Raw genomic sequence first — 27,378 nt, 5'->3', positions numbered from 1 at the left:
GCACGCCAAAACCTAGGAGAGTTGAAAACTTAGATCAGGAAAGTGTACAGAACTGCTGGGTTACAGTAGGTTGTAGCCCTTAGAGACATCTCAAGAGCTAGAAATGCCCAACAGGTTCCAACTGCTGGACACCGAGTCCGACTCCGAGGGTGATGGGAGGGCAGTTGAGCACCAGAGCACCATGATGCCCACTCCCCCCAGAACAGGGAGGTACTTACAGTAGGAGACTCGATCCTTAGAGGTGTTGATCACCCAATGTGTTCTAGTGATAAGTGATATCTTGCCTGCCTGGTACTCAGGTTGCAGATCTCCCTAAACTAGTAGATGGGCTACTGGCCAAAGCCGGGGGGAATTGAATCCACTGATCATGGTCCACATTGGAACCAATGACATAGGAAAAGATAGGTCAGAGATTCTGCAAGACAAATTTAATGAGATAGGAAAGAAACTAAAGAGCAGAACCTCCACGGTAGTTGAAGAGCCTGTATTATGTTTTATATTAATAATAGTATGTAGACTGAGCAAAATAGATTTATTGAGCTAGCAACAGCCATTAAGGCAGTTGTTCAGGGCATACCTTCTAGAAATTCCTGTCAATGATAAAAGGATCAAACAATGGAGAGAGAGCCCACAGCTGTTTGTTAAAAGTTTGTTTATGGACTCATTTGTTTCCCAGACAGGCAGGAGCTGTCTTTGATAATGATTGATTGACAGTTGTAAAAGATGACTGTGGGATTGGACCTCTTGCAAATGCATCAAAGAAAGCCATTTGGTTTACGGATCCCATACCTCTCCCCGGGAAGACAGATCATAAACAGACTCGGGCTTGCACCTTTTGATTGGATGTCACAACGTTCTACGTCATTTTCTTATAAAGCTTCACTCATGTTTGTGAAAAACTAAGTTCTCGCTGAAGGAATTTCCTGTCATAGTGCTTCCAAGCTAGCTTGTTAATAAAGTTTTCTTTTTTGCTTTATCTCAACAACTTTTCCAATTATTTCCAAGAAGGTTTTCTCTGAAATACTTCCAGTACCATGTGCCAGGCTAGGGAGACAGGCAGAGATTAGAAAGTTTAACACGTGATTGAAATCTTGGTGTAGGGAAGATGGTTTTAGATTTATGGAGCATTTGTCTTTCTTCTGGGATAGATGGGAACCGGATGATCTACATCTAAACAGAATGGGGGCTAATGCATTGGGAGAGCATATGTACAGAGTAATTGAGAATATTTTAAACTAGGGACCAGGGGGGCAGGGAGCTCTGACAATGGGAGATGTTCCACTAAGGAAAGAAAACAAAGGGAAACTGCTAGTAGGAAAGTCCTGACATGTTTGTACCTCAATGCCAGGAGTATAAGGAACAAGATGTTAGACCTAGAAGCCACAGTGCTGGCGTGTGACCATGATGTTGTAGGAGTGACAGAAACATGGCTTACAGAAAATGATGGGGATGAAAAGTTGAAAGGATAGACATAGTTTAGGAGGGACAGACAAAATCAAAGAGGTGGAGGGGTAGCATTATATATCAGAAATGACATTGAGGCAGAAGAACTCAAATTAGATCCAAGGTAACAAAACAGAATCTTTTTGGGTTAAACTAGGAGCTAAAGTTGGTTCTTTAATACATTCTTTATATGATTCTATACTTAACTTAAAACTCCTTTTTTTAATAATTGAAAGGCTCTGATTGAGGGAATTAATAATTCAATTAAGTAATCAAGAGCTCGGTTGGAAGCGTGTTACAGACCACCCAACTCAGATGTTGCATTGTACAGTGTAATCAGGACTGCATGTAGCAAGGGTGTGGGTGTTATAATGGGGGATTTCAATTTCCCAAACATAGACTGGGAAAGCCCAGTTGGGACTACAGAAATAGAAATGGTTGAGATGGTAAATGACTTCTTTCTAACTCAGTTCATCAGGGAACCAACCAGATCTTGATATTTTCAAATGACCAGGATAGAGTCAGAGGGACACTAGTTAGAGAACCAATGGCAAACTGTGATCACAATATGGTTTGCTTTGAGTCATACTTACAAAAAACAAGGACCAAGTCTAAATCAATGGTCTACAATTTTTGAAAAGCAAACCTTTGAAGGTATGAGTCGGTAGTTAGACTGGAGTGCACTGGATACAGATTCAGTTGAAAATGGATGGTTATATTTTAAGAATATACTACTTGAGGCTCAGGAGCAATTTGTACCTAAACTTAGCAAATTGAGGACCAAAAATGGTTTAATAGAGGTATGCAAAAGAATATCAAGAGAAAGAAAATGTTGTATAGTGCATACAAAAGGGATAGAGATTAAACAAAATACAAATATGTCGAACTGCAAAGAGATCTAAAGAAAGGGATCAGGAAAGCAAAGGTGGAAATATAAAGAAACATAGCTCTTGGAGCTAAAATTAATGCAAAGAGCTTTTTTCAATACTACAACAGCAACAGGTCAATAAAGGAGGAAGTGAAATACTTAAAGGGCAAAAATTGAAGTAACTTGGAAAATCAACAAGCTATGGCAAACATGCCACAGGTTAACAATCAGTCCAGTCAAACCCTAAGAGAGATCAGGATAAATGAGGAGGAGGTACTAAAGGGACTAGCAGAATTAAAAACAAACAAATCACCTGGGCCAGATGGTATATTTCCAACAGTACTTAAAGAAATGAGGGAAATTATTTTTAGGCTGCTAACTGCCAAATGACACTTAGAATAGTGGATGTGCCACACCAAAGACTGATCCTTAAATAGGAAGCTGTAGGCATTCAGGGTAATATAAGTAGATGGATTATGAACTGGTTGATGTATAGGAAACAGAGGGTATCGATAAGAGGAGTTGCTTCTAACTGGAGTGAGGTTGTTAGTGGAGTTCCACAGGGATCAGTATTAGGGCCTGTGCTTTTTCTAATCTATATTAATGATCTGGAGACTGGGATAGTTAGAAAACTTGTCAAATTTGCAGATGATACTAAAATAGGTGGCTCAGCAGATACAATCTTGGCAGCACAGGTTATTCAAAGGGACATAGATAATATTCAGTTGTGGGCCGACACCTGTCAGACAAAATTCAATGTGGACAAGTGCAAGGTATTACATGCAGGCAGGGATGGGCAAAGATACATCAAAATGTATTTTAAAATAAGATACCAAATACCTTAATTTTAAGTGTATCAAAATAAACTACAAAATACAGCAGCCATTTTTGTATTTTAAAAATACTTTTACAAGGGAGCATGAAATCACTTTGCAAAGCTTCCTTCTATTGGCCTATTTGATCTATCCCTTTGCCAGTAAACTGACTCAGCTGATTAAGTAGACAATGTTTGATAGCAACAGCTTTCCTCTGCCTAACGAGTCGTGCGATAAATCTGACATATGCAACCAGTTCAAATATCCACATATCCCTGTGATCACCCAGATGAAGGTTAGTTTTAAATTAACCAACAGTTTAATGTTTAACTAACAGTTTGCTAATGAGTCATAATTGTATCGTATTTTAGTTCTTGGTGTTTGGTAATGAAGGGCCTACTTTTCATCAGCAACACTGACTCAATGACAAACAAGTCATTCATAAGAAGACAACTGATGGCACCTTTATTCATAGCAACTAGTTTCTAAGTAATGAATCATTTGATTGTTAATCATAAATATAATAAATTATGTGTCAGGCAGTCATTCATGCAATGGTATGCAAAATCACGATCCTACTAAACAGCTACTTCAATTAGAGTACAATCATTTAGCATTCAATTATTTATTTATCAATCATTGGACACCTATTTGGAGGTTGAAAACAAACATTTTAGCACTTTGTCAACAATTATTAAATGATCAATATGTTTTGATTTAAATGTAGCCAGAAACATAATCAGAAAGTAGCAACAGAGCTTGCCAAGGAGTGGTGGATGGGTTGACAACCTGCTCTTTAATGGCGTTGCAGCACAATGTTGTTAATGACAATAAGGCACACGTGTGTGTATTTAATAAGTTACACCATATCGTGGTATTATAATGTAATATTGTACAACACTGAAACACTTTTATTTATTTAGGGTTAGAGTCCCAATTAAACTTTAACTGAATTGGGTGTAGATTTATATGGGCTCAGTTTGACATTTTGGCACTGGCTAGGGCTGGGGTTCAGGCTGGTATTTGGGTCTAAAATGAGGCCAGTACCCTGTTGTTGTAATACAGTGGGTTATAGTGAATAGTCTCTCCTCTCTAACAATTGAAAATGACTTGGAACTTAAGCTGATTCATTCCTGTATCAGCATCAACTGAAAATGTGGATGTTTAAGAAAAAAATTACAATAAATAGGGAACATTGAAAATGATGAATATTGCCCAACCAGTTAAAATCAGTTTAGTTTTAATATGCCATATAGATGAAGATTGGAAAGGTCCAAATCCTGCATTATGATTGGCCAGAGCGAAATATAGTGACATCACTGCCTTACTGTAACATGGTGCATTGTTACACATGCAGTATCCATGACAACAACTTTAGAATGCTTCACATGTATTCTAATGGTCAACCAGTCCATACAGAGAGAGCCACACCTTCTCATTGTTAACCAGACCATACAGAGAACCTAAAGAGAGTGCTAAGATGTGTAGAGTTTTTGTAACACAGAAAGTTAAAGACATTTAGTGCCAATTCCAAAAAAACAGGCCCAGATGGCTATTGAAGTACCCATGGAGATCAATGAAATGGAGGAAGAACCCATGGAGATTGATTTTAAATTTCCTGTAGATGTGGAAATGTTGACTGTGGCTCCCCTGGCTAATCCACTCAAGTACAAGTCCAAGAGAAGATGGAGCCACAGAATGTGCCTATACTGACACTGTTAACTGGGCATGCTCCTCTCCTTCAAGGCCAGGCCCAGCTGCTGCCCACCCTCCTCCGTCCCCAAGGCTGTGCAGCTGGAGGCTCAGCCGGAGGGCTTCATGGAGGAGGAGGAGATGAAGATCTGGACCTCATTGTGCAGGCAGACAGCAGCTGCCTGCCTTTTTCCAAGTCCAAGTGTATTCGACCAATGCTTTCTGATTTGATGACGCCTTTTGGATTTCCTTGATTGTCTTGTTCATTCGATCGCCTGACCTGCCAACTATGACTCCACTACGCCTCGCACCGGATTCCTGACCCTCAGTCAGTTTTCTGACATATTCCCACTACCTGCACTTCGATCCCCTTCTCTCCTGTCAATCGTGATTCCCAAGAGTGACAGAGGGGGCAAAGGCTTCCTGATGATGGCCACCATTCGACGGGCTGCACCTCCCAGATCCAGGCACTAGACACGTGCATGGGGCCCGTGCTGCGGGGCTTCCTGCAGCAGAAGTGGAGTGCCTGTTTGGGGCAATAAATAGAAAAACCAAATGGAAAATCAAATCTCTAATAAAAGAGTAAATATATATTTATTTTGTGGTTCTTGTTATTCCAATTTCTTGAACTGGTTTGATTACAAATACATCCAACTATGTGTCCACAACCTGATTTTTAAAGGGGAATTTCAAAAGGTTTGTATTTTGTATTTTTTTTTTTTTTTACAGTTCATTACACACCTTGCATTTTTTTTGTGTGTGGGGGGAGAGGGTGGGGATGGAACTGAACGAGCCTGTATTTACAAAAATCTCGGATATACTTTTTTTGCCTTCCTAGTGCATCCTGCCCCGATTCTTGTAACTTGTTGTGAGGTTCCATTTTGTAGTAAACATCTTAGTTAACGTAGCACTAATTATGTTGTCCTGTGCAGTAGGGTAGGCAATGCTCCTGGTTTGCTGGCTCCGGCTCCGGAGTGGCTCCACAGTCTCAGTTCTAGCTTCAGGCCAGCTTAAATCAAATGGCGACATTTGCAAAAGTCAACACTGTGATCCCATCATTTGAAAAAACTCCTCCCCTGAACCCATATGAGTACTTTTACAAGTATATGCCAGCTGAGATGATGGCATAGATCAGCAGTTCCCAAACTTTCTGGGTGGCACCCCACCAAAAACATTTGAGTCACAGCTCACTCACCCCCGATGTCTTACACGGTCATATTTATATTAACATTTTTTTTTTTGAAAGCCCTAATGCTTAACAAGGATAAGTACACTTTAATACTTGTTTGCATTTCACTTCTCACTATTTTATTTGACCATTTACATTGGAATCTCTCTGCATGAACCTATTCTTACTCCATCTAGTGCTGCTCACTCAAATTAATGAGACGGGTGAGCCTGAAGATACATGAACGCCCTCTTTCCATTTCATACGATTTTACCCATTTTATATATATTTTCAACTATTCGGTCTCATCACTAATTATATATATATTTCTATGTTAATGCGTTTCCAAAATATTCTAGCAGATTCCTGGCGAGCTCATTTCCCATGACTTGATGACATTTTGGAGCTGCAAGTTATTCTTATGTGTTTATTATACCGTAATTATCACCTCACATGCTGTGTATTTTGGTATGAAACTACCAATTAGTGGCTTTAACAGACGCTGCTATCTGACAATCCACTATTTTCATTGGACTGAATCTCATTGACTGGATATGGAAGAGTCCAATAACCGAGAACTGATTTACACTCTTATTATTCGGGACAGTACAGTTTGTTTTTAATGTGTGTAAGTGTGGAAAAAGTCGTTTTATAGAGATAGGTAGATGCAAAAGGAATAAGATTTTCCAATCATGCGCCCCACAGTTTGGGAATCACTTTTTCATGCACAACCAACGAAAACTTAACATAGGCTGAAAGTAGCAAGCGAACCTTAACTGTAAGGGCTGCTACTCGGGTCAAATACAGTGAGGGAAAAAAGTATTTGATCCCCTGTTGATTTTGTACGTTTGCCCACTGACAAAGAAATGATCAGTCTATAATTTTAATGGTAGGTGTATTTTAACAGTGAGAGACAGAATAACAACAAAAAAATCCAGAAAAGCGCATTTCAAAAAAGTTATAAATTGATTTGCATGTTAATGAGGGAAATAAGTATTTGACCCCTTCGACTTAGTACTTGGTGGCAAAACCCTTGTTGGCAATCACAGAGGTCAGATGTTTCTTGTAGTTGGCCACCAGGTTTGCACATATCTCAGGAGGGATTTTGTCCCAATTCTCTTTGCAGATCCTCTCCAAGTCATTAAGGTGTCAAGGCTGACGTTTGGCAACTCGAACCTTCAGCTCCCTCCACAGATTTTCTATGGGATTAAGGTCTGGAGACTGGCTAGGCCACTCCAGGACCTTAATGTGCTTCTTCTTGAGCCACTCCTTTGTTGCCTTGGCTGTGTGTTTTGGGTCATTGTCATGCTGGAATACCCATCCACGACCCATTTTCAATGCCCTGGCTGAGGGAAGGAGGTTCTCACCCAAGATTTGCAGTACATGGCCCCGTTCATCATCCCTTTGATGCGGTGCAGTTGTCCTGTCCCCTTAGCAGAAAAACACCCCCAAAGCATAATGTTTCCACCTCCATGTTTGACGGTGGGGATGGTGTTCTTGGGGTCATTCCTCCTCCTCCAAACACGGCGAGTTGAGTTGATGCCAAAGAGCTCGATTTTGGTCTCATCTGACCACAACACTTTCACCCAGTTCTCTTCTGAATCATTCAGATGTTCATTGGCAAACTTCAGACTGGCCTGTACATGTGCTTTCTTGAGCAGGGGGACCTTGCGGGCGCTGCAGGATTTCAGTCCTTCACGGCGTAATGTGTTACCAATTGTTTTCTTGGTGACTATGGTCCCAGCTGCCTTGAGATCATTAACAAGATCCTCCCGTGTAGTTCTGGGCTGATTCCTCACCATTCTCATGATCATTGAAACTCCACGAGGTGAGATCTTGCATGGAGCCCCAGACCGAGGGAGACTGACAGTTATTTTGTGTTTCTTCCGTTTGCGAATAATCGCACAAACTGCTGTCACCTTCTCACCAAGCTGCTTGGCGATGGTCTTGTAGCCCATTCCAGCCTTGTGTAGGTCTACAGTCTTGTCTCTGACATCCTTGGACAGCTCTTTGGTCTTGGCCATGGTGGAGAGTTTGGAATCTGAGAGTGCTCCTAATCTCAGCTCGTTACCTGTATAAAAGACACCTGGGAGCCAAAAATCTTGCTGATTGATAGGGGATCAAATACTTATTTCCCTCATTAACATGCAAATCAATTTATAACTTTTTTGAAATGCGTTTTTCTGGATTTTTTTGTTGTTATTCTGTCTCTCACTGTTAAAATACACCTACCATTAAAATTATAGACAGATCATTTCTTTGTCAGTGGGCAAACGTACAAAATCAGCAGGGGATCAAATACTTTTTTCCCTCACTGTAGTTAGCTAGAACATTACGTATATTGGTAAACGATTTAGCCTAGGCTACTAAAACGAACACCAAAACTTAACATGAACTGTTAAAAAGTTTAGTAATTTATGCTCAAAATCGATTGAAAAGCTGGCAACCTACACGTTTCTCACCTTGACCTTCTTCTTCAGGTATGGATCAATTTTCTGTTCTGATCTTAACAAGTCTGAGCAAGTAGGCACCAATCAGAGGCAGCATTTTTATGATGTCATCATGTAGACTTCTCACAAAGTATTTTACAGTATTTTTAAACTACAAAATACAAAACACTAAAGTATTTTGATACAAAATATGAAGCCATTTCCATCAACCATATCAAATATCAAATATCAAATCCTATTTTGTATTTGAAATACGTATTTGAAATACATGTATCATAAATACTGCCTATCCCTGCATGCAGGTAACAATAATGTCCACTATAATTACACTAAGAGAGGAATAGAACTAGATGAAGTTATGCAATCTAGTAATCTAGGAGTTTACATGGACTCCTCACTTTCTCCATCCAAACAATGTGGGGAAGCAATAAAAAAGGCAAACACAATGCCAGGGTATATTGTCAAAAGTGTAGAATTGAGAACAAGGGCAGTAATGTTCAGACTGTACAATGCACTAGTTAGAGCTCATCTGGATACTGTGGACAGTTCTGGGCTCCACACTTCAAGAAAGATATCGCTGCTCTAGAGGCAGTTCAGAGGAGAGCAACCAGACCAGGTTTGAAGGGAATGTCCTACTCGGAGAGACTGAGGTAACTGAACATTTTTACTCTGGAACAGGAGTGAGGAGACTATGTCTTCACAATCATGAAAGGCATTGACCACATCAAACCAGAGGAGCTTTTCCAGACCAGCAGGGTCACACAGACCTAGGGACACAAATGGAAATTGGGCTTCAAGGCATTCAAGATGGAAAACAGGAGACACTTCTTCACACAGAGAGTAGTCACAATCTGGAACAAACTCCCCAGAAATGTGCTTGATACTGAAAATTTGGGAACATTAAAAAATAGAGTGGATTGGATCCTTGGATCACTTAGTTATTAACAGACACCAAACGAGCATGATGGGTTGAATGGCCTCCTCTCATTTGTAAACTTTCTTATGTTTACATTTGACAGGGTTAACGGTTGTATTTATTTACCGTTTGTGAACTGTCGTGCTGTATGTCATGTCTGCGAACTGTTATGTTTTATGTTGCGTGCTCACATGACCAAACACTGAGACAACGTCCAATGCAAATGGAATGCAATGCAAATGTACATGGCAAATAAAATTGAGAGAGATTTAAAAAACAATATACTTATTTGTTATTGTTTGCCAGGCTTCTTCCCTGGCTTTTGTAGATGCAGCAGTTTTGCCTTCAATCAATATTATGCATCTTCATACCCTGCCATAATTTGCTGCTGTTCCGCAGAGCTAAAAGAGGTAGTATGCTCTGTTGTCTTCGCCAAATCATAGTTTCAGTGTGCCACTGAGCATCCTTTCATATCCAAGTGGGAACGCACAATTATCCTCAATGAGGATCTGTCTTAATCTAACGCGCTAATTAAATCCGAGATGTGTGTTGGAAGATCCAACTGAATCGCTCAACTGAATCTGGGTTAAGTCAACTTACCCTGCATTTATTTAACATATGTATATATTATTACAAATAAATTCAAATGTATATGTAATGCTTTATATATATATACACCAATCAGCCATAACATTATGACCACTGACAGGTGAAGTGAATAACACTGATAATCTCGTAATCATGGCACCTGTCAATGGGTGGGATATATTAGGCAGCAAGTGAACATTTTATCCTCAAAGTTGATGTGTTAGAAGCAGGAAAAGCGTAAGGATCTGTGGGCAAGCGTAAGGATCTGTGTGACTTTGACAAGGATCAAATTGTGATTGTTAGGGTCAGAGCATCTCCAAAACTGCAGCTCTTGTGGGGTGTTCCCGGTCTGCAGTGGTCAGTACCTATCAAAAGTGGTCCAAGGAAGGAAAAGCGGTGAACCAGCGACAGGGTCATGGGCGGCCAAGGCCCATTGATGCACGTGGGGAGCGAAGGCTGGCCCGTGTGGTCCGATCCAACAGACGAGCTAATGTAGCTCAAATTGCTGAAAAAGTTAATGCTGGTTCTGATAGAAAGGTGTCAGAACACACAGTGCATCGCAGTTTGTTGCGTATGGGGCTGCGTAGCCGCAGACCAGTCAGGGTGCCCAGGCTGACACATGTCCACTTCCGAAAGCAGTATATATATATATATACACTCACCTAAAGGATTATTAGGAATGCCTGTTCAATTTCTCATTAATGCAATTATCTAACCAACCAATCACATGGCAGTTGCTTCAATGCATTTAGGGGTGTGGTCCTGGTCAAGACAATCTCCTGAACTCCAAACTGAATGTCTGAATGGGAAAGAAAGGTGATTTAAGCAATTTTGAGCGTGGCATGGTTGTTGGTGCCAGACGGGCGGTCTGAGTATTTCACAATCTGCTCAGTTACTGGGATTTTCACGCACAACCATTTCTAGGGTTTACAAAGAATGGTGTGAAAAGGGAAAAACATCCAGTATGCGGCAGTCCTGTGGGCGAAAATGCCTTGTTGATGCTAGAGGTCAGAGGAGAATGGGCCGACTGATTCAAGCTGATAGAAGAGCAACTTTGACTGAAATAACCACTCGTTACAACCGAGGTATGCAGCAAAGCATTTGTGAAGCCACAACACGTACAACCTTAAGGCGGATGGGCTACAAAAGCAGAAGACCCCACCGGGTACCACTCATCTCCACTACAAATAGGAAAAAGAGGCTACAATTTGCACAAGCTCACCAAAATTGGACAGTTGAAGACTGGAAAAATGTTGCCTGGTCTGATGAGTCTCGATTTCTGTTGAGACATTCAGATGGTAGAGTCAGAATTTGGCGTAAACAGAATGAGAACATGGATCCATCATGCCTTGTTACCACTGTGCAGGCTGGTGGTGGTGGTGTAATGGTGTGGGGGATGTTTTCTTGGCACACCTTAGGCCCCTTAGTGCCAATTGGGCATCGTTTAAATGCCACGGCCTACCTGAGCATTGTTTCTGACCATGTCCATCCCTTATGACCACCATGTACCCATCCTCTGATGGCTACTTCCAGCAGGATAATGCACCATGTCACAAAGGTCGAATCATTTCAAATTGGTTTCTTGAACATGACAATGAGTTCACTGTACTAAACAGTGACCCCCACAGTCACCAGATCTCAACCCAATAGAGCATCTTTGGGATGTGGTGGAACGGGAGCTTCGTGCCCTGGATGTGCATCCCACAAATCTCCATCAACTGCAAGATGCTATCCTTTCAATATGGGCCAACATTTCTAAAGAATGCTTTCAGCACCTTGTTGAATCAATGCCACATAGAATTAAGGCAGTTCTGAAGGCGAAAGGGGGTCAAACACAGTATTAGTATGGTGTTCCTAATAATCCTTTAGGTGAGTGTATATATAAAATCATTCAGACGTTTACTAAAGCAGTTTTACTAAGCTGTCACATACACTCTTAGAACAAATGTGTTAAAAACAACACATGATGTATTGTTTTCTAACACATTACTGAGTGTGATTAAAGGCATCATATTTTGTGTTCAAATTAACACAGGTTGTGTGTAGGAATATTAGCACAAATAATGTGTTCTTTCATTAACACAGTAATGGGTTGGTTTTATTACACATTTTGGCCTTAATGCTAAGCGTTGCATTTGGTGCAGAGCCAACACAGCACATCTCCCAGGCAACACCATCCCTACAGTCAAGCATGGTGGTGGCAGCATCATGTTATGGGGATGCTTATGCTCAGCAGGGACTGGAAAGCTTGTTAGGACTGAAGGAAAAATTGATCGAATCAAAGTACAGGTAAATACTACAGGATAACCTGTTTTAGTCTGCTAAAGACTTAAAACGTGGGTGTAAATTCACCTTTCAGCAGGAAAATGGTCCAAATCACAAGGCCAAAGCTAAACTGAAGTGGCTAAAGAATTCGAAAGTAAATGTCCTTAAGTGGCCCAGTCAAAGTCCTGACTTGAATCCTATTGAGAATCTGTGGAAAGACTCTGTCCATAAGTGATCCCCAAGACACTTGAGAAAGCATGAACAATGAACAAAGAATGAGCACAAGATGATGTGCAAAGTTGGAAGAGACTTACCCAAAAATACTTGTAATTGCTGCCAAAGGTGCTTCCACCTTCCACCAAACATTTTTTCCCTTTAACTTTTGCTGACATTTACTGTAAGTTATTTAAGCCTTAGAAGTCTTACATTTTAACATTCAAAAATGAATAAAAACAAAATGTGTATGCACCATTTTGTAATTTCAAAAAAATGGGAAAACACAGGAAGGGTTTAAATACTTTTCTAGGCACTGTTTATGCATTCTGTAACCTACCAGAAAAACAAAAGATGGTGGCAGCGGTCATGCTGCTCGGACCTCAAAGTGACATTCACACTAATCTGTGCGGATTTGTTACAATATAAACGACAAATTGTTAACATATAAACAAATTATGTTTACATTTTGTACCTAGGTTGTTTATCCTTTAGTGCTTTTGTTCCGTTTGGTTATCTATAGAAGTAAATGTTTTCATTTCCGTTTGGACAAAAGTTGATATGGTAACAACATTTGTCATTCTGGAATATATCGAAAACAAAGCCACATTAACAATCTGACTCCACCAAAACACAGACGAGATGACAATCTGCACATATATCAAGTATTCGGTGACACTTTACAATGAGCTACCATAATTCCTCATGTATGAATATATGATGTAATATTAGCTAGACAGTTGTAGAAATTGTTAAATTATGTATCAAGGAAATAATACAAAGATAGATAATATAAAATGATTATATAATCATTATTTAAATATACGATTAGAAAGTTCAGCCAAAAATTGTTTCGGAACCTATCAGTTAATTAATTACTCAAGTAGTAGCCTATAAAACTAGGAGGTGATATTAACGATATTCATTTAATTAAAATTATTATTTTGGTTAAATACAGAGACAGATGACAAGAAAAGACTGCATAGGTACTTTTTAGGCACCCTACACCCTCGCTCACTCAAGTGCACACTCTGTGACGACAGCACAACGTCACGCGAAGTGTACACTTGTCGAAGAGTGTAGGGAGCAAGTGTGCAATTTGGGACGCAGCCCTGGCCTGATGCACCACAGCTTCTACACACTAACTCCATATCTAACTCCACCTCTACAGTGACTCAATATGCTAGTGCCCTGAATCCACCCATGTTTTCTTTTTTCTTTTTTTTTTAGGAATCTACTTTGCTCTGTATTGTCAATGTCCTATTGTGTATTTTTTGAATAACGAAGGAATACATCTCCATTGCACTATAAATAAACAAAGCTGCAGTTTTGGAGATGCTCTGACCCAGTCGTCTTGCCATCACAATTTGGCCCTTGTCAAAGTCACTCAGATCCTTACGCTTGCCCATTTTTCCTGCTTCTAACACGTCAACTTGTTGTCAACTTGGCAAAATGTTCACTTGCTGCCTAATATATCCCACCCACTGACAGGTGCCATGATAACGAGATTATCAGTGTTATTCACTTCACCTGTCAGTGGTCATAATGTTATGGCTGATGTATGTATGTGTGTGTATGTGTGTGTATGTAAAAGACAAACGGCAAGCATTTTAAGTGGTATGCAGTTTCTATATCTGTAAGCATCATTGGGAATGGTCTTCATGTAGACGTATTTAAAATATATATATATTGCTTAATACTTTCTGATTAATATATTACCTTCCACTTCCTTGCGAACTGTTAGTTTTATGTCTGCGCCCAATACTGTTAGAACAGAGCCCTATAAAAATGTACCATGGTAACAGTTTTGAAGTACAATTGCATTGTATATATTCTGTCATCAATGTATAATTCCCTGCTATGTTACTATAATGTAGTTATACCATTATTATTTGATTTCTTAGCAGACACCCTTTTCCAGGGTGACTTACAATTGTTACAAGATATCACATACATTTTTTTTTTTTAACCCATTTATACAGCTGGGCATTTACTTGAGCAATCAAGGTAAAGTACCTTGCTCAAGGGTACAACAACAGTACACCCACCTGGGATTGAACCCACAACCCTGTTGTTCTACAGACCAGAGCCCTAACCACTACTCCACCACTATACCCCAGTACTACATTGTGTAGTGTTGCAATTTAATATGATACTACAGTGCTTTATTACAGCTATATTATTACAATATATACAATATAGGAAACTGAAGTTACTTTATTCAGGTAGTTTAATCACTCATACACCTTGCATACTTGCATCCCACTTCTTTGTTACATCCTTAAAGATCAAATGCCAATTGATTAATCAAAGTTGAATAATTATCCCTTTGGTTAAATCATTTTATCCTGCTTTTTGCCAGTGGATATACCACAGGCATCATCCCTTCTGCATGTAACCTGTCCCAACATGGATATGTGTTGCACATATGCCAATGGAGTTGCTAAATATCCTTGTACCATGTATTTACATATCCTAAATGAAAAACAAGCTGAATTTACAATTTTAATGTACATGCAAAATTAAAATTCAGGCCTCTTGTATAAACAATTGTGCAATCACAGTTTATTGTGTTGATTTGCTGCATGTATATTCACCCCTGGACATGTTCACCCAGATATATCAGCATGTACATTAGTGTTTAGGCCTCTGCACTCTTTAAGAGAGGGTTGAGGGTTCAAACCCAGGTGGGGCCCTGCTGCTCTACCCTTGAGCCAGATACTCCACAGATTGCTCCAGGCAAATACCCAGCTGTACAAATGGGTACAAGTCCAAATCACTTTAAATGATAGCATCAGTCAAAAACATATCTATAATGGTGTTAGTCCAATCATTTCCATATACATTTAGTGGTGCACAATTTGATCCCTGAAGAGTTGCAGTCAGTCCTTTAGGTTTGTGTATCTCCCCATAAATAAAACAGTTAAACCTTTCCAATAAATGCAAATTAATTCAAATCAAGTAATGAAGGCCTCAGGGGGAACAAAAAGTGAAAACTTTTGTTCTGGTATTGCTCCACAGTTGTGCACCCCTGACATAATTAAAGTAGATGTTAAGAAAGTTGTTCATGCACAACTCTGTCTATTAACATTCCAGTCACCGATGTGCACTCCTGTTCTATCCCTCTGTTCCCATTCGCCCTGCACCTCCCAAGCCTGGTTTCTGCTCCCTTTATAATCCCCTCACTTCTCTCAGTCAGGGTGAAGTTTCGTCAGTTCTGCCTGTTCCTCCGAGCCCTGTTCCCTCAACCATCGACCATCGCCCATGACCACGACCACGTCTCTGCTTAGCCTCCATTGCCCTGATCCGCCAGCACTCGACCAGCGCCTGTCCGACCACGCTCAGCACTTGGGTCCCCTGTTCCCGACTCCCCGAGGTAATCGTGACAGAGAGATTACAAATATTACTAAAATATACGATTCTTCATGCGAATCACATAAAAATTCCCTCTGTTTTAAACATTTTCATAGTTTTAAAAACCGTGACATTTAAATAATTTTGAGAGAATGTACAAGACATCGGAACATTTAATTTAAATACAGGATGAATATTTCATATTTGCTGTATTTCTTTATGGCACACTGTATTGCAGTCCGATGCAGTCCTTTCTCTGGCAGGATTTTCACGATCTTTTCAAACACTATGTCTTTCTGCTTCAAGCAATTAATCTTGTGTCACTTTTCCACAGTGCATTAATAACTGCTCCAGATTCATCGTTTTCCCAGTGTAAGCGCACATTTTCCTTGTTTGGCATCGAGAGCAGCCGTCATTACTGTAGTTAGAGTTTCTTAATGAAGTGGAGCTGCGTAAAGGGACATCACAGTACTGACCCGGACCAGTTTGGGACTCAGCCAATACGATGTAAGAAACTGTGCCTCCTGAAACTAGTTTGGGCACGGGTGAAGGTGCAGCTGAGCCCTAGTGGAAACCCCCTGGACCAGCACGGCCAGGTTGAGGTGCAGCTAAACATGGCTAGCGGAAACAGGGTATTACACTATTAATACTTGTTTTGTTGATTACTGGTGATCATACAATAAGGGAAAATCGGGAGCGCAGTGACAGACAGAAATTACTAATAAGGTGTTCTTGATTTGTATCTGTTCGGTAGGTGCTTGACAGTACACCTGAGGGAAACTGTGAGGGACAAGAGGGTGAACCTCACCAAAGACGAGAAGTGTTTAGGAGGTACCCAAGTCAGGGACAGGAGAGACAGAGAGACAGAGAGAGAGAGAGAGAGAGAGAGAGAGAGAGAGAGAGAGAGAGAGAGAGAGAGAGAGAAAGCGAGAGAGAGAAAGTGAGAGAGCTATTTTGTTGTTTTTACTTTCACAAAGTCATTCCTAATCTTGTTGTAGATTTGTCTTAATTGAAGTAAATCTTATTCCTAGTTTGCCTTAATTGCAGTTAATTCAGTCCAGCTGTTGTGTTGCTTAGACTAGGTTGAAGGAAAGGTGACCTAGTTTAGAAATCTGGAAGTGGAGTCAGTGAGTCAGTGAGGTGTCAATTGGTGTCCAGAAGCTGAACACAAAGGTATTCAAAGAATTTGCCAATCAGCCCATGGTGTGCATGTCAAAACATAGGAGAGTTGAGACCTTAGAGCAGGAAAGTGCACAGAACTGCTGGATTACAGTAGGTTGTAATCGTAGAAAAGGGCACGCACAACTCTTAGAGACATCCCAAGAGCTAGAAATACCCAGCAGGGTCCAAGTGCTGGACACCGAGTTGGACAATGATAGCTCCGAGGGTGATGGGAGGGCAGTCGAGCACCAGAGCACCATGGTGCCCAAGGTCCACAAGGTATACTGTAATGTCTGGTGTAGCCAAAAGTCTGAGATTATACTGTGATGGGCAAATAGCTAGTTGCGGTAGCATCTTTGCTAAGCTAACAAACATGCAAACTAGTGTAAAGGGCCAGGGGTCTATTATCGACCATTCAAACTCTCCAACGTTCCAGACCGGATTATTGGCCAACCGTTGTAACAAGACCGTTTCTTCTGTTAATTTGTTAAAGAAGATTTGCTGCAGCAAATTAAGAAAGTAAATCTCCGATATGTATACACCTTATATTGCTATACTAGTGATGCGTGGGTAGACCCACAAGTCTTTTGACAGATTTTTTTTTTTTTTTTGCTTTTGTTTAAATTTGTTTGTTTCTGTACTACCAGGACTACCTGGCTTTGTTCTATGTGCTTCTCATTTTGAGTTACTGACATATGTGCCTGTCCTCCATGCCTTGGAGCTGGCGATTGAGGAATGCGGAAATGCAATTGTGGAATATTTCTGAACAAAAGTGAAGGCAAATGATGTCCAGGCTGTCTTGCAGAGAGAAAATGGTGACTTGACACTGCATGTCATTCAGCTCTTGATGGCCCACTTCAAGGAATCACCTGATACTCAATGCTGATGTAAGTTAATTGCTAAAGTATTTATTATAACTTTTTTCTATTATTATTATATGCACACTGCTTTTCTAATGTTGAATACAATTGTATATGCTTAATAGGAGTTTGCCACTGCAGCAGACATTGAAGCCACCCTGACTTTGCCAGCCAACCCTTACTGATACTGAGTAAGTGAGGAATGGAGTAGGAAGTTATTAGCCTAAATGTTGCAGAATATTCATGCACATGTTGTAGTCATGGACTCTGATGGAGTACATAATAGAACGATAGGATGCGTATGCAATCCCGGTTATCTGAAAAAGGAAGCACTGCCCAAGGGTGAGGGGTTTCTGCGCACTTCTGTTGGAACCCAATTGAAACGTCACTCTATCAAAGCTGCCATTGGCCCCTTGGGGGCTGTGGCAACCGTCTCTCTGACTTGTCTCTGCTTCCTGAAGCTGGAGGGCTTAGTGACACTGATCGGCTCAGGGAGGGTCGGCTGAGGGTCGGCTGTCACTCAACAAGGAAGGCCTGCCGGAGGCATGCTCTAAGTGCCTGGCCCTTGGAGCATGGTTGGAACTGCATGCAGATTGCACAGAACATGGAGTCCTCCAATGTCTCCAGAGGTGATCTGGCCCCAAGCAAGCGATGCAGGAGGCGTGGTGGGTGAAGCCGGTGGTGGAGGAGAAGGAGAAGGAGAACGGGCTGTCTGTGCAGGCAGCCGTGTGGGTGGAAAATATCCCAGGTGGACTAGGAGTACGAAACTACAACATTTGAAAAAAAAAATAGAAAGGCAGGAGAACTTTGCAATACAACCTGAGGTTTTCCATGCGAAATGGCAAAGAGGAAGTTCCTGTGTTTGCATCTCCATTTATACAAACAGGAAGGGGTTGTTTGAGTGACAAGCACATGGGCCTATAGGCAGCTTGGATAGAAATGTTTTCCATGGAAACCGGGTTAACTCCTTACCCTTTGTGCAGTGTTTTCGACTTGGAAGATGTGCTGCTGTGATTAATTGAACTTCAAAGAGAAAGAATAAAGTAACTTGATATTCTTATCTGTGTGTCCTGTGGGTGCTCCAGTATCCATTCCAGAGACTGTTTGGGGAAACCTGTGGGCCAGAGTTGAGGTTCATTTAAACAAAGGGGTAATGTAGTTTTGGGGTTCAAGGTCACCATTGCCTATGACGTCCGAATTTCTGTAATGAACTAATCTATGGACATAAGGAGCACTAGGTTATTTTGAAATGAGCCTCAGTATATAGGAACACGCATACATATTATTGGTTTTTACTGAATGTCTAGACAAATCCATTGTCTGTAAGCTTGAGGAAATAAACTTGGTCTCTGTGTAGCATGAAAACCCTGTCAGTTTCACATTTGTTAATCTCCTTATCCTGTTAAGTTTAATTCATAGTTGCCATTGCTACAATCTAATCAAATACATAAATCTAAGAAATCCACTACATGTGTTATACTGTCAATACTGAGCAGATCAAATTATCAGGGTTGTCTTTATTTTCTCCCCAGGCATCCCATTAGCATTGTTAACTGCTCCCTAGTCACAGCTTTCCCTAAGCAGGTAGAGATAAAAGTGGTTCGTCCCATTACCTTGCTTGTACAGACTAGATTTCTGAAGGCCTGAGGAAACTTATGAGAAATTACTTTTGATCTCTTTGGAACCAACAGATTTGTGATTTAGAGTGTCAAACAAATATTGCAAATATAATGCTGCTCTTCTTAGTGAGATCAGTCAGCATCGACCTCAAGGTTAGGAATAGAGCAAAACATTCATGATCAGATTATATTACATTTGGCATTGCATGACAATCTTTCTCCATTACTCCATGTACAGGATCTAGATTCTTAATAAGGCAGTTCGTGACCCTTCATCATTTGGGTCTTTGCTTCACTGAGCTGCACTTTTGTTTATCTGTTTTTGCTGTGAAACATGACATGTCTTGAGAGAAAATGGGCTGAACCATACAAAACTTATTGTCCTTTGTTTTTTTTTATTTATGTAGGAGTTTAAGGTGTCATTTTCTCAAGAGTTTATGCTCTTCATTTATGTGTGTTTGACAGTGAATGTTGCCCATTTACATTATTGGCAGTATTACACTTGTTTGTTTTAGTATGTAATACCAAAGTTGTGTGTTGCTTTACTTTTCATTTAGCATGAGTCATTTATACTTCTTGCACTTTTATGCTCCTAAAACTATTTGGGTGAGCAAGGAAGCATTAACAACACACCAATTATCATTACAAGGTTCTTATTTTATTATTATTATAATACAGTACTGGATAATTGTACATGCGTTGCATAAAAGTCTTTGATTTGGGGAGTCAATTAATAATAAAACTCCAAACAGAACAACAATTGCAGAAGGTATCTTTGTTTTACCCGTAAACATTAAAGATGAATTGGGTACTTTAATAGTCAAGAATTAAATAAATCACATTTTCCTGCACAGGTAAAAAAAATACGTTGTACTCTTATATATAATTTACAAAAATAGAATAGGTTTAAATGTATCCATATTAATCAAATTAAAGAGTACATAACAGTCAACAGAAGCATAGTATTTTTATGATCAGTATTATTAAAATCAATGAATTAATATACTTTATATTCATATCAATAAATGACCTCCACCGATTGAGTAAGAAGAAATCCTTATCGAACTGTTATTTCTCTGCAGCCCTTATATATTTCATAAACAATTGCTTAAATTATAATCCCTTAAAACTTAAGCCTTGCTGTCTTTGTTTTCAATGATGTATCCTGTTTCAAGATTACACCAGCTGTCAAACTAAGTTGTTGTTGTTTTTTCCTCCTACTGGAATGAAGAAACACGGAAGCCTTTCTCACTGTCTTCCCAGCAACATCTGGACCCTACACCCTACACCGTCCTAATTCAAGTGCACACTCTGTGACGTCAGTACAACATCATGCAAAGTGTACACTTGTCGAAGGGTGTAGGGAGCAAGTGTGCGATTTGGGACGCAGTCCTGGGCTTCACATGTTTGTCATGTCAGCTGCATCATTGATTTCAATCCCCTCAAAACCCTGGTTGACCCTTCCTTTGAATTCCACTGGCAGGTGTGCATCCTCATTGTAGAAGCAGTAGGTGCAGTGTGGAGTGGTCACCTGCTTGGTCTTGTTGAAGTTGGAGAAATCCACCTTGTACTTGCCTTCCTTGGATCGAGAGATGATGGGGAGGAAGGTATAGCCCCATTGGATCTCCCTTGGGAGGAAGGAAGTCCGTACTTGGCAGCTGGAGCTGGTGGATTCAGTTGTACTGTCCAAGAAAACCACCAGCTCGAAGTCCTGCTTGTGGAGCGTGTCCACAGACATCTCAAAGAAGGGACTGCTTTTGTCAATGATGTGGCACAGAGTCAGAGGACAAATGAAGAATAGATTGTCTTTACCAGCATCTACCATGAAGTCAATGTTCACTTGATCCAAGATGACAGTTTCCCCTTCAGGAGTCACGGAGGTCCTAAGGAGCTTGCCATAAATCTGTTTTCCAATGAGAAGACTCTTCCTCAGGTTGGCCACCCGGAGGAGAAGGCACAGGTTGTCTCCCTGCTTGCTGATGACTGCAGTCTGGCTGAAGGAGACGGTCTTGGCTCTTTTCTTGGGCATGGAAATCTTGGCCAGGATAACTCCACAAAGGCATGTCATGATAAGAGGTGCCACAGAAGACTGGAAAGAAAGAAGGGTGACCGCTGTCCAACAAACATCCATTGGAACTCTGTAACCATATCCAGTGGTCATCTGGGTCTCCACAGCAAAGAGGAAAGCAGAGGTGAGTCCTTGCACATTGAGCACGCAAAAGCTGTGATTCGCAGGGGGGTTTTGCACATAGAGGTCTCCGTTGTTCTTCGCAACAGAGTACCAGAGCAGTGCGAAGAAGAACCAGGTGCTCAAGAAGGAGCCACAAAAAATGAAGAGGACATAACGCCAACGGATCTCCACGACTGTGGTCCAGAAGTCCATTAAGAAGGCCAAGGGTTTGTGGTACCTCATGTTGCCAAACTCTATGTTGCAGTGCCCTTCCTTGGACACCAGTCTGGTCCTCCTAATCTTTCTATCTTCCAGGTGTTTTAGGGTGCGTTTCTGGAAGTACTGGATCATCTTCAGTTAGGGTCCTGATCTAAGAAATTTAAAACAGAAATGTTTAAGATTTGTGTAATTAATCACAAAAATAATCCTTCACAGCAAAAAAAAAGAATGTTGTCACTGCCAGTGACATCCTTAAAATTTCAATTTCATTCTGTCAAAATCCTTTTATCTATTTGGAGCTTTACCAGTCAATTAAACATTCAAGTTCTGTGAATAGACTCTGGATTGGAATAATTTAGTAATTATATGAGTACAATTATCTTTTAAATATATACATGGAAGTGTTATTGATTACATTAAATTAATGTATGTATTACAAGATTTTACATATATGAACTACAGGATAATTCATTTTAAATGTGTTTCATGACACTGTTCAATCACACATATACAATATATACAAAACATCATATACAGGTGTTGACTAATTTATCATGCAATGCCAAAGGATCCATGTTCATATTTTGGGGAGTAACTGACACTATAGAGTTATATTTAAGAACAGTTAGTCAATAATTATTTAGATTACAAACTTGTATCACCGCGTAAGATAAATGCCTTTGAAACTAAAATCGACCTGTTTAAATTCTACAGATCATTAAAGTTAAGGGCTCTAATAGTAATTATCAGCATAACATTTGTGAGGGTAATTCCAATCCAGAGCATGAAGTCGCATTGATTAACCCATGTATACCAATATCTATCTTTTTGCCTTCAGGCAATACTCATGCAATTATTGAAACATGTGTTAGAGCTCTAGATCAAGCAGCTGATGAAATATTAACAGAACCACATATCTAGATAATCTAACTTTTTGTGGAAAAATAGGCTCTCACAGAACTACAAAAGCTGAAAAAGGGGGACTTGTTGTAATGCTCTATAGTGATTATACACTCTTATAACTAATGTGTTAAATTTAACACCTTCTGTATTTGTTCAAAGACAACACAACATTAAAATTTACCAAAGCACAACACCATAATGTGTTATTTTAACAAAAGTCTATGTGGGAAAATCATGATGTTAAAAATGCACATTATTCTGTTGTAATTTGGTCATTTTTACAGAAAGTTGTGTTGTCCTTGAATAAGCACATCGTCACTAGTTTAGGTTTTGTGTTTGTTATATATATTTGACATATTTTAGGGGCTCTTTGATATTCTGGGGCCCTAGGCAAACACCTAGTCCGCCTGTATCTTGGACCAGCCCTGAGCACAAATTTTACACATTTGTTCTAAAAGCTGAAATTCTAAGGCAACTGAATATTGAATTTTACAAATGACTACAAAGGTTATATAGTTATTATATAATTATAGTTAAAGACGGGTAATATGGATCAACGACTACTGAAAAGATGATGATGAATTGGATGTTAAGCCGTTGGATGTCAAGTTAAGTTGTTTTAAGTATGGTGGTGTTCTTTATGTGTCGTACAACATGATGTTATAAATAGTTCTCCCCCAAAAATCTGTCTATTCCGTTTAAATGTTGTAGGTTACTAAATGGATTTTATTCGACTATAAGATGTGTCATGTTGTATTGTTTTTCATCCAGGATATATTTGTATAATATAATTTAAAACAAATGTTTAAAAGGCAACAAAAGATGCTTATTATAATATTAGATAAACCTGAAACGTGTAATTACCTTATCTCACAGTTCATTGGCATTAATTACACAGCTTTCACTGTAATTATACAATACATTTTGAATCCTGTTAATTTTTTTGAAAAAGCCCAAATCGTTGACTTTATCTAGTTTCTATTGTGACTCATTTATGAAAAAAGTAACATGAACTTCAAATAAATCTGCTAAGATCCCTTATTGTAATTTATATTAGTATATTTTTCCTATGGGAAACGTAATAAAATGGTGATGAGGTGATTCATTACTGATTGATTGATTAATTAATAAAATGGCCTTAAATACCACGATCACTGCTCTGGAAATACAATTATTGAAGCAAAACCCTGTATAGGATTATACTTCTTTGCTTTTTTTGGCCCTGTAAAGAGGTTTTGAAATGGTGCTGTAGGGCAGTACATTATTGGTTTAAGACCACAATAATTTTGATGTCACAGATTCTTTGCAAATTGTTGCATGTTTTAATCCCCTGTAAAATGATCTTATCCTGGGAACATGCAGACCTGTTACACAAAAACAGGCCTCATTTAAAATGTGACACTCCATGGCCCAGATCTCAAGCCACCAAGCTGCGCCACAAACAGTCAGAGAAACAGTTTCCAATTCACCAGTACAGTCCGATACATAAACAATGTGAAGTGATTCATTTTTACTGGGAAGATGATGGGAAGAGGAAATTCTTGAAATTCTTGTTGAATAATGTACAGTATAACTGATGTGGTGGTGGTGATTTTTCAAATTATTCATACCATTTTCCCAAGACATCATGTCCCTGACCATGTACATACATGATTGTATGTTTGTTACTGCAGCATTAATTGGTCAGTCAAAAGGGGAGCAAAGTGTGTGCTTTCATGAGATCTGGCATTCAGTCCTACAAAGTCAACATTTAGTTCCTGGAACACTGAGTCTATGTAACATTTAGCATTATTAAATGCATTTTAGTGACATTACATCTAACACAACTAGTGCTAGATATTAGATTAGGAATTTATGTAATGACTCAAATAAAATCAGCCCCCACAATTTACAAAAAGCTGCTGAGATTTTACGACAACAGAATATCTCAGCTCTCCTTTAGATGATGATGCATGTAGTCAAGCATTATTTTAATTGTTTTGCAGGGCTACTAGCCATACACAAAAAAATTAAACCAATCATAATACTCAGGGCCAGCCCGAGGTAGTGGGAATATAACGTCATATCTTTGTGAGGAATTAACATATATTCACAAATTATATATGAAGCAATAATCCAGTTCAATCAGATGTGACTTGTTTTTTGGTGATGGGTCACATCAATGTGATAGCTAGCCTACTGCCAGTTGCCATCAAAATTATGATAATGATTAGCTAATAGTTAACTACTACAGTAGTTTGTCAGTTGTCAGCTATTGATTTTTGATAGTATTTCATGTTTGTTTTTTTGTTGTTGTTTTTGAATATGCATTGTGCAATATAATGCAAGTGCAATTTTCAGTACAGTAGTACGATACAGGGTGTTTTTTACTTATTTCATTGTGCATAGTACACTATTTACATTTGTATTGATTACTACATATATTTCTTCAACATGTACAGTGTATGTTAAAGTGCAATAAATGTTCTGTGATGTGCACTATTAAAATATTTCTGTGTCTTTAGTTTAAAAAAAAAGGTCTCTGGCATAAAGATGGGCACCACTAAAATGTTTTGTAGCAAGGTGGGGGGCCCCACAATCAAATCTTGCCTGTGGCCCCCAAAAGGCTAGGTCCAGTTTCCACAAAAAACATGCTGATTTGTAAAAGCGTGCATGTCATTAGGAATAAGATTATATTTGGGTGAATTACATACAACTGCAATTTTAATGTATGTACCGTGTCTGTATTCTTTGAAAAGAGAAATTATTTGGGGACAAAGCAATTAATTAATCAATGGATTGAACAATAACATCACTGCTCTAGAGGCAGTTCATAGGAGAGCAACCAGCCTACTCGGAGAGACTGAGGGAACTGAACCTTTTCACCCTGGAGCAGAGAAGAATATGTAGGAACTAAGGTCTTAAAAATCATGAAAGGCATTGACCACCTTAAAGCAGAGGAGCTTTTTCAGATCTGCAGGACTCACAGTCCCGGGGACACACATGGAAATTGGTCTTAAATGAATTCAAGACAGAAAACAGGAGACACTTCTTCACACTGTTTTGCAACCTGGAACAAACTCCCGAGCAATGTGGTTGAATCAGACAATTTGGGTACATTCAAAAATAGACTGGATGTAATCCTTGGATCACTAAGATTTCAATGGACACCAGATGTGCGCAATGGGTTGAATTGCCTCCTTTCATTTATAAACTTAAATAAAATGAAATTGCTTTACTCAGTCATAGAATATAATCTTTGAACATTTTAATGTTGAACAAATTATCGTTTTCAGCACCTTTACTGGGACAGCACCTTCTGCGATCCACTTCAAGATCGAAGTGGACTGCGGTTAATTGTGAGAATGATCTTGCAAGTATTATCAAGTATTATCATTTTTGGGTAACATACCCCTGATCTTTTTATGATTTCCCTCTTGAATAAAAGCAAATCGTAACACATTCCATGTTAAATATTTAAAATATTTGACAAATGCATAAAATGCTACCATGTGCTATGTGCCAAAACATTAACTAGTGTCTATATATTTTATCATACATGTTTTCTATGAATGTAATAATGCATATGTCCATAGTTTAGAAGGGCAGATACTGGGATGTCCCAAGGATGAAGCCCTTGTTTCATTCCCTCCCGTTCCAACTGAGAACTGCCTCCTGTTTCACTACTCTGTTAAACAAAATGCTGGGTCTATAATGTCACATCGTTTTTATTTTACAGACAGGGAGAAATAATACAATGTATGACAGTCATGCCTGCATCACTTCTACATGGACTACTTTTTAAGTCAACTTAATATAATATTTTCATATCATCTAATCATTGCAAGCTGTTTGTGCATCCAGACCTTTGCACCAGCCCATTGTGATATTTGGTCTGTTGCCTAAAAAAGTGGAGAAGGAAATACAGACCATATTCATATTTTGGAAAACATAGACTGCATAATTAATTAAATAATAATATTCTCTTTCATTTTAAATGTAAAAAAATTACAAGTATAACTTACCCACAATTAAGACTTGCCAACAGAACTGTTTCACTTCAAACTCCGTGCTTCTGTTTCAATGTCCTTACCCGAGGACTATAGTTGCTTACAGTAACAGCAAAGTAAACTGGATTCCAAAACAACATATTCCAAATGACGTGTCGGGTTCCAGAGGTGTCTACTATTAATGATAACATACTTTCACATAACAATAATATTATTACCTAACTCCCCCCCTTTTTTTTCACCTTATTTATTCCCCTTTGTTCTTAGGTTATCACATTCAGGCTCAAAGTCAACACCAATACAATAATACATATTGGATGCACTATCTTCTGTAGAAGAGGACTCTGAGTCTGCAATATCAATGTAAATAAAAAATATGTGAGAATAAATCCATACATAAACTAAAAGTCAAAAGTGCAACAAGTTCTAGGACACATTCAGGACTTATACTATATAAGAACATAACAACATAAGAAAGTTTACAAATGAGAGGAGGCCATTCGACCCATCATGCTCATTTGGTGTCCATTAATAACTAAGTGATCCAAGGATACTATTTTTAAATGTTCCCAAATTTTCAGCTTCAACCTCATTGCTGGGGAGTTTGTTCCAGATTGTGACAACTCTCTGTGTGAAGAAGTGTCTCCTGTTTTCCATCTTGAATGCCTTGAAGCCCAATTTCCAA

General features: G+C 39.3%; 1 protein-coding gene across 1 annotated transcript; it reads right to left on the bottom strand.

The window, feature by feature from the left end:
- Positions 1 to 20,048: 20,048 nt before the first annotated feature.
- LOC136756316 (ATP-sensitive inward rectifier potassium channel 1) lies at positions 20,049 to 26,860 on the bottom strand. Its single transcript, XM_066712317.1, has 2 exons — positions 26,709 to 26,860; positions 20,049 to 21,952 (listed from the first exon to the last, which is right to left on the bottom strand). Exon 2 carries the CDS (start codon positions 21,931 to 21,933, stop codon positions 20,812 to 20,814), a length of 1,122 nt encoding a protein of 373 aa, XP_066568414.1. The 5' UTR covers positions 21,934 to 21,952; positions 26,709 to 26,860; the 3' UTR covers positions 20,049 to 20,811.
- Positions 26,861 to 27,378: the final 518 nt, after the last annotated feature.

This window comes from Amia ocellicauda, chromosome 1 (genome assembly GCF_036373705.1).
Source record: "Amia ocellicauda isolate fAmiCal2 chromosome 1, fAmiCal2.hap1, whole genome shotgun sequence".
Taxonomy (NCBI): Eukaryota; Metazoa; Chordata; class Actinopteri; order Amiiformes; family Amiidae; genus Amia; species Amia ocellicauda.
Note: the sequence above shows the minus strand (reverse complement) of the source record. Positions and strands in the feature narration are given on the sequence as shown.

Coding starts and splice junctions, on each gene's coding strand:
- LOC136756316 (XM_066712317.1), bottom strand. CDS start 21,933: ATGATCCAGTACTTCCAGAAACGCACCCTAAAACACCTGGAAGATAGA.